Below are 7,414 nucleotides of genomic sequence, written 5' to 3'. Positions count from 1 at the left end.
TGGCTTGAATTTTTTAGTGTTTGGCAATAATTTAAAATACATAATTGTAATAATTATTTAAAAACAAAAATGTCTTTAGTAATTCCATCCTTATTCCTAGAGTTACAAATTTTATGAAAAGTAGGTTTTGAATACAGTGTGATCTACTAAGCCATTTGCTTGAAATCTCCACAAAGGAAAACTTGGTATTCTAAATATTTATATATAGTATTCTAAACAATGAAAGTTTTTTAACCTCCTAATTTGAAACTTTTTGTCACTACATATGTTCTATAGTGTTTCTATGTATAATAATACTTAACTAATTCGAGTGAATTTTCCACTGAATTACTGAATACTTTCCTTTTTTATGAGTATAAGAAAATAATTTTACAGTTCAAACTATTGATATTTTTTATCTTTGTCATTTTCCTTTTTTCTTTCATAAAATTTACTGTACAAATCTTTCTTTTGTCACAGTTAATATCACTGAACTAAAAATCAAGATACTCCAAAGTAGTTTTTACATCTACTACTATGTAATATTATATAACATACAAACACATTGGCAGTAAAGCTTCCACATATATGATTTAATATGAAAAAACTTTTCTTCTTGAATTAATATGAAACAGAATCCCCATAATACATATTTGTATCCATTAAAAGAACCTTGGCTTCTCTCATGACTTCACATAAAAATCAAAATAAACCTTTTCCTCTTACTGTTTTAATATAGTGGCTATCATTTGGACACTGCACACACGTACATATGCACACATACATACAACTATGGCAAGAAAATTTTCTTCTGAATTTAATGTTTGTGTTTGTATGCCATCAGAGACTTAATCTTGTTGCTGATGAATATCCTCATGCCTAAGGATTTTATAGATAACCCAGTAGAAAATGTTAAAAATCAAGAAAGCTAATGGGAAGCAGGCTCGGGAGATGGTGTCAATCTTCTTGGCCCGATCAATAAAGACCTTCCTCATTTCATCAGGACTTTTTGGCATTACCTGGACAGGATGGTTTGGGCCCTTTGGAGTTACACCATCTTTTGCTTGCAGACATGGTCCCATTCCATATGCTGTGAAGCTGAATCGGCTTTCTCTTACCTCATCATCCTGTCAAAGAAAAATGCAAGAAAACTTTTTGTTAATGGAATAGGGAATGTATGGCAGGCATTTCACAATTATGACAAATTTTATCATCATAGATTTTTGCACTTATATGAAGAAAAAGATAACTAAAGCATATAAAAATGAGTGACTTATTCTCCCTTTGAAGTTTTATTTATCCTGATGCGTCATCCAGATGTGCCCTTTAATAAATGTAAAACTCTCAAAAGATGTTTTAATGAAAAACTAAAATTCTGATATTTTCTATATATTACTAGAATATCTAACCAAGAGATCAAGAAATAAAGCTATTGAAGCACTGTATAATATATACTCTCATATACTAGATTTTTTAATATGATGTGTCTAAGTATACAAATATGTGATAGAAGATGGTAAAAATACCAGGATCACTGACTGAATTTTTCTTTTTCATGGATACACCTTTTAATGGTTGTTTCACACAAATATGAGTTACTTCCTTGGAAAATACAAAGAAACACATAATAACACTTGGTTGCTTACTGTTATCCTTCCTTTATGGTACTTCTATGTTTTACACTCACTTTTTTTTGAACAACTTTAAGATAGTCATATATTCTAATTTATATGTAGTTGTTTTTCAGGTACAGTAGTTTGGTCCAAATTATGAATGATATTTGGCAGTTTATTTCATGTTCAAGAAACCAACTTGTTATAAATTTAAAACATTATGTTCTTCTAAAAGTTCTCATTATTCTTAAATATGGCAAATTGAAGAGAATTTTCATATATAAAAATGAAAAACACCGGGCTGGGGATATAGCTCAGTTGGTAGAGTGTTTGCCCTGCATGCACAAGGCCCTGGGTTCAATCCCCAGTACCACAAAAAAAAGAAAAGAAAAACATTCTCAAAATTTAATGAAAAAAATTTAATAAATATATTATCATAAATGTGCTCCTGATAGAGAAATATGGTATTTAATAATTAAATTCATTAATAAATAAAATTCATTTATGCTACTAAAATTGAAAATTTAAAATGTAATATGTTTTATAAGGTTATATGTCTGCTATGATAGTGCTTTTGCTTGGTAATATAAGATATAAAAATAATTAAATAGGCTCAAACTCTTGAAAATTACTTTAGGTCTGTGAAAGTAGTTGCTCAATGAAGAGTATATTTTAAAATTTATAAGTGAATAATAGAAATTATTATGGATTCTAAAAATGAGAAAATGACTAAAGTTGATTCAGTGATGCATAAATTTGTTTTTAGGAATTATGAAACTGAATTCCACCTGAAAAACAAAAGCAAGTAATTATTGTAAAACATTTCAGTTGTAATTTGAATAAGCAATTAAAATTTCAGGAAACAAGAATGAAATAAAAGCTGACAGTTTATATTACCTGAAAATAAATCTGCCAATCCAAGCGATCTGTGTTTACTGTTGTAATCTTGATAAAAATTGGAAATTAGTGGAAGCATCCTCATTTAGACTATTATTTGTTTTTCTTTTCTTTTGGCTTCCATAAAAATTTTAAGACAAACCTACTTCCTTTGAAATTTTCTATATCTTGAATAAAAGTATATATAGTAGATATCAAAACAGTTCTTATGTAAGTGCTAAATAACCCCCTTACAATTTAGTAAATTATGCTGATGTTTGCATTCCAGAAGGAAAACATAGGTCACCTGGTTAAGTTATATTATTTTGTGTGCAGATTAGCTCAGTGTTGAAGTTTAATATAGCCTTTTAAACTACATTAACTGATGTATTAAAAAAAAAACTCATCTTAAAATTCAACCAAAATAACTTTCTCGGTAGGCATTTATGTATGTATGTTGGCATACTAGTTGAAACAGGAAATTCATTACTACAATGTTAAGATTTTAGCATAACCTTATGTGTTTAACAAAGTAGAATCCATTAACCACCTTTCTAACTATCTGTTCTGGAGAACTTTAAAACCTTTACAGACTGCTCCCGCACCGCCCCCCCCAAAAGCAGTCAAAATCCATTTAAAATTAGTACTCAATGAACAACTAAATTTTTCTCAATTGTGTCTTTTTACATAACTGACTGTGCATAATGGGTTAACATCAGGCCTAAGCTGTTACAAGACTCCTAAGAATGACCCCTAATTTCTTTGGCATCTTTTCCTTGAAAACAGTGGAATTAAGCTAAATGGAGAACCCGAGACAGCTTCATTCAGTTGGAGAGACTCACCTGCCCTGAGGGAGCTACATATAATTGGTATAGCCCCTGACTTTTATACCGATGGTCCTTTGTGGGTAAGGGGGACAAAAGAAGCTGTGATCTTGAGAAATAGCTATGTCTCCCATGTGATAAAGATACTGTAGACCTGATGTGTTCCTTGCATCACATCCTCTTATGAGGCTTAGTAAATGTAATATTAACTTAAAGCCCATTGTTGTCTGAAGAGTCTGAGTGACAATTTGAAACCCCCAAATATCAGCAGTGGAAACAAAATCTGGCCAGGCTTTGGGATCCTTTTAAAATTAATATGGCCAAAAGTTTGGGGCATGATTTTGAGGAGAATCTGATGCTGATCTATGCTGGGTTTGAGGTAGCAAAATTTCTATAGAAAGTAATTAGGGATAAATCATACTACTGGAATATTGATGGCATAGATTTATCCCTTGTGGAAGGGTCAGATGAATGACCACTGAGATAAAATTGAGGAGAAAGTTATTCAAGATACAATTAATTCCTTATTCCCTATTAATTAATCATCCTTGTGAAAAGGAGGCCACAGAAAACAGTAAGCACAGCAAGCAGATTCATTACTTGTGCTCAAGGTGTAAACAAAAGCCAAGTTGGGACTTGAAATGACATTACATTTAATCTTTATGTTGTCTTTCTGCAACCCCAGGCAAGTGGCACTAGAAACTAGTATCTATAGTGCAGCTCTGTACCATAAATGTATAATGTGAGCTACAAATGAAATGCATGTAAAATTTTAAATTTTACTTTAATTACATTTAACACATAATGTAAGAAGCAGATAAATTTAATTTTAATTTTAAAATTTTAACTTGTTATGGCCAACATATTATTTTAACATTTGTTCAAAATAAAAATTGAGAAGTTTTACATTGATGATTTCATATTAAGTTCTTGAAATCTGGTGTGTATTTTATAATTACAGCATATTTTGACTAAGATACTACATTTTTGGTGCTTAATAGTTAACAAATTGGACAAAGCAATTATAGCACAAAGCAGCTGGGTTACCTTGCTGAGAAGTGCTAGAAGATCTCTGTGCAATCCATGATTCCTGAATCTTTAGATTGATTGACCCCAAAACTAATAATATATTTATGGATACTGTAGCACGAAAAGCAATGTTTAGCATAAATGGTACCCCTAACTTGCTTCACTGTTCTAATTTAAGAATCACTGTTGGATATAATATCAAAGACCCCTTTTGAGTGGGTGAAACCTGTGGTGATATGGATCTGTGCTAAAAAGGGAAACTGGTTCTCTCAATACTATGACTTCTCTGTAGAAGAGTAGATAGTTAAGTTTAGTAGCAAATCTGGGCTGGCCATTAAATAATTAGAAATGAGCCTACCCATATCATAGCCTCTCACCTAAATTCTGGTAGACAAACTATGGTAACAGAGTTCCTTTGGTATGTGGTTGTTCTTTAGGATAGAAAGAGGACATATAGATTCATAGGCATATTAACTCTTGTACTAGCCATGCTGGGTTTCACCTATGGGAGGAAATCTGTACCATTCAGAAGAAAAATCATGGCCAGAGGTTAATCTGTTAGTTCTTCTTAGGTGATTAAGACAGAAGAAGAATACAACAAAAATGGACAGGATTCCTCTGAATGATTTCCTGACACTTTTATCACCAGCTGAGAAGTTGGAAATCTATTCCAGTTTCAGCAGCTACGTCCACTAAGGATCCCTGTTAGATCTGTTCCTTTCATCTCAGGAGTTGAGTCCAGTGATGCCGGTGGGGAATGGGGGGGAAAAAGAAAAAAATGGCACTGACACTGGTTGCTAAATTTACTCCATGGAGTTAAGGCAGCTTAAAGAAAGAAAACTGAAAGGCCAAGATCACCTTGCCCAATCTGAATGGGACTCCAAGGTTATACCGTGGTTAAAGTTCAATGGCAAGTAGTACTAAATACAGCGTTTTGGAATTACTGGTTACATCATAAAACATATGGTGATTCTGCTGGGGAAAAAGACTGTAACCTGAGGAGAAAAAGAGAAGCTGATGGGGCAGGTATGGAGGCAAAGCAACTAGCTGTGGTCATGGGTATGGTCATATTAAAAATCATAGATAGGGAAAAAAAGAGTAATATATATCCAGTAAATGATATTGCCTTTGGTGAAATGTATAATTGGAAAGAATGTGACACTAAATGAAGGATCTTGCTTGAGCCTTATCTTTGGTAAATCATTCCTTAGTCTAGTTTTAATAGGATATATTAAAATGGGAGTCTTTCAGATTGCCTAAATATTCATTTGAGTAAATATTAAATACTTCGATATTCCAGGAAGATAATGGGAACACTCAGATCTGATTAAGGAAATAGTGGAGACAGGAATGCTGGTCCTCATCAGTTGTCTGTAGAATAGCATATCTAGCCTATGATAAAAGTAGATGGATATTGCAGGCTGACTGCTGTTTCTGCCCAATATAATATTTCAACAGTATCTCTATCATGCTGAATGTGGGGAAACTATTCAAGAGTTTATCAGGGCAAAGGAGGCAGGTGTGATTTTATAGATTTGGAGCGTCTTGTGCTGTCTTTTAATCCCAATCTAAAACATATGCTAAATGTAGCCTCCCTTCATGTGGGGTAGACAAAATCGTAATTTTCCTCCTTCCCTAAGGAGGCATGAATTCTCCAGCATATTTTCACAACTTAATAAGAAACTGTGGTTCAGATCACTTGTCAGAAGTAAACTAACTAAGGATAAATGATTGTTTTTAAACTCACTGAGAAGAAAGGGAGTTTGGAAAATTTTAGTGGCACATGTGACTAGGCAAGGATGGCCAATTAATCCAGGAATAAACTAATATGAGGCTACTAAAGAATTCACAAACATTAAAGGATGAATTGATATTTCTTCTGGACTCCTCAGTGAGAAAAAGAACACGTAGCATAATTGAAATCCAGTGCATTTGTTTTGGATTTGTATTATTCCCACTATGTAAAATGACTAGATGACAGATTGAATTTGAAAAGTAAATAGGGGAAAACTGTGAGAGATGTGAGGTACATAGTGGCCCAAACTGTTCCTCTGTGCCTTACAGTTCATTTATAGAGTTAAATATTACTAAAACATGTATATTGGAGTTTCTGGACAAGACTCAATAGTGACATTTTAAGATGACTACTAGGTTGCTAGAGTATAAAACTCTTGGATGTTGTGAACAGATATAATCTATTTGAATGACAACCACTGGAATTTTCTTGAATTCTGGTAGAAATAGCCCCCAAGACTGAAATAATCTAAAGGGCATCAATTTGTACTTAGTCCTAAGATATTGACCAGGTCATAGGTAATGTCAAGAAGTATGAGATAATAGTTGTTCTGTGTGTATGCAATAACATAATCTAGGTCAGTCATGTTTCTCAAAGTGTGTTCAATCCCCAAAATCACTGGAAGGGGTTGATAAAATCTAGTTGACTGGATCTCAACTTCAGAGCGTCTTATTTATTACCATTTAGGTTTTCATAGGAATCTGCATTTCCAGTCAGCTCTCTGGTGATTACAATACATGATGAAGTTTTAGAAACAAATGTTTGTAAGAGGTCCAGTGCTACCATCTCAACCAACTTGAATTAGTAGTAATAGAGCTTTTTTTTTTGAATTCCTGTAGTACTTGTGAATTTATATTTTTATGTAACAGTTTGTGAAGAAAATATCCTGAAATGACTTTTGTATTAAGATATTATTTTATTTTGGAAGTAATTTATGTTTCCAAGTAATGTTTCCACAGCTATAGGTAAGTATCTATATAAGACTATTTATATGATCTGTACTTTTATCCTTTTAAAAATCTACTAAAGGACCTAGTCATATATCAGAAAATAGACCTTGGATCATTATAAGTTTATAGTTTGGGTTAGAGCATTATTGTTTTTAAAAATGTATGAACTCTGATATTACTAACATATTATCAGTAGTTTTCTTATTGAATTTAAATTTGAAAGAAAAAACTTTCAATAAAATATGTGTGCTATAGGAAATAATTTTCTAACAAATAAATAAATTCCAAATAAATTTTAGTTATTTTACATGATCACAAATAGATGGTTCAAATGGAAAATCTGACACA

General features: G+C 32.3%; 1 protein-coding gene and 1 non-coding gene across 3 annotated transcripts in view; one reads left to right on the top strand and one right to left on the bottom strand.

The window, feature by feature from the left end:
* Positions 1 to 827: 827 nt before the first annotated feature.
* Positions 828 to 7,414, bottom strand: part of Glra3 (glycine receptor alpha 3) — a 170,744-nt gene continuing 164,157 nt past the window's right edge. For both annotated transcript variants that reach the window (XM_027927103.3, XM_027927105.3), the window contains one exon: positions 828 to 1,106. In XM_027927103.3, coding sequence (XP_027782904.3) covers positions 828 to 1,106 — 279 coding nt within the window. The remainder of the gene's footprint in view (positions 1,107 to 7,414) is intronic.
* On the top strand, positions 1,895 to 1,968 carry Trnaa-ugc (transfer RNA alanine (anticodon UGC)). Its single transcript has one exon. It is a non-coding gene; the product is annotated as a tRNA-Ala (tRNA).

The sequence above is a fragment of the Marmota flaviventris genome, chromosome 3 (assembly GCF_047511675.1).
Source record: "Marmota flaviventris isolate mMarFla1 chromosome 3, mMarFla1.hap1, whole genome shotgun sequence".
Lineage (NCBI taxonomy): Eukaryota > Metazoa > Chordata > Mammalia > Rodentia > Sciuridae > Marmota > Marmota flaviventris.
The sequence above is the reverse complement of the archived record's forward strand: the minus strand, read 5'-3'. Positions and strand labels throughout refer to the sequence as shown.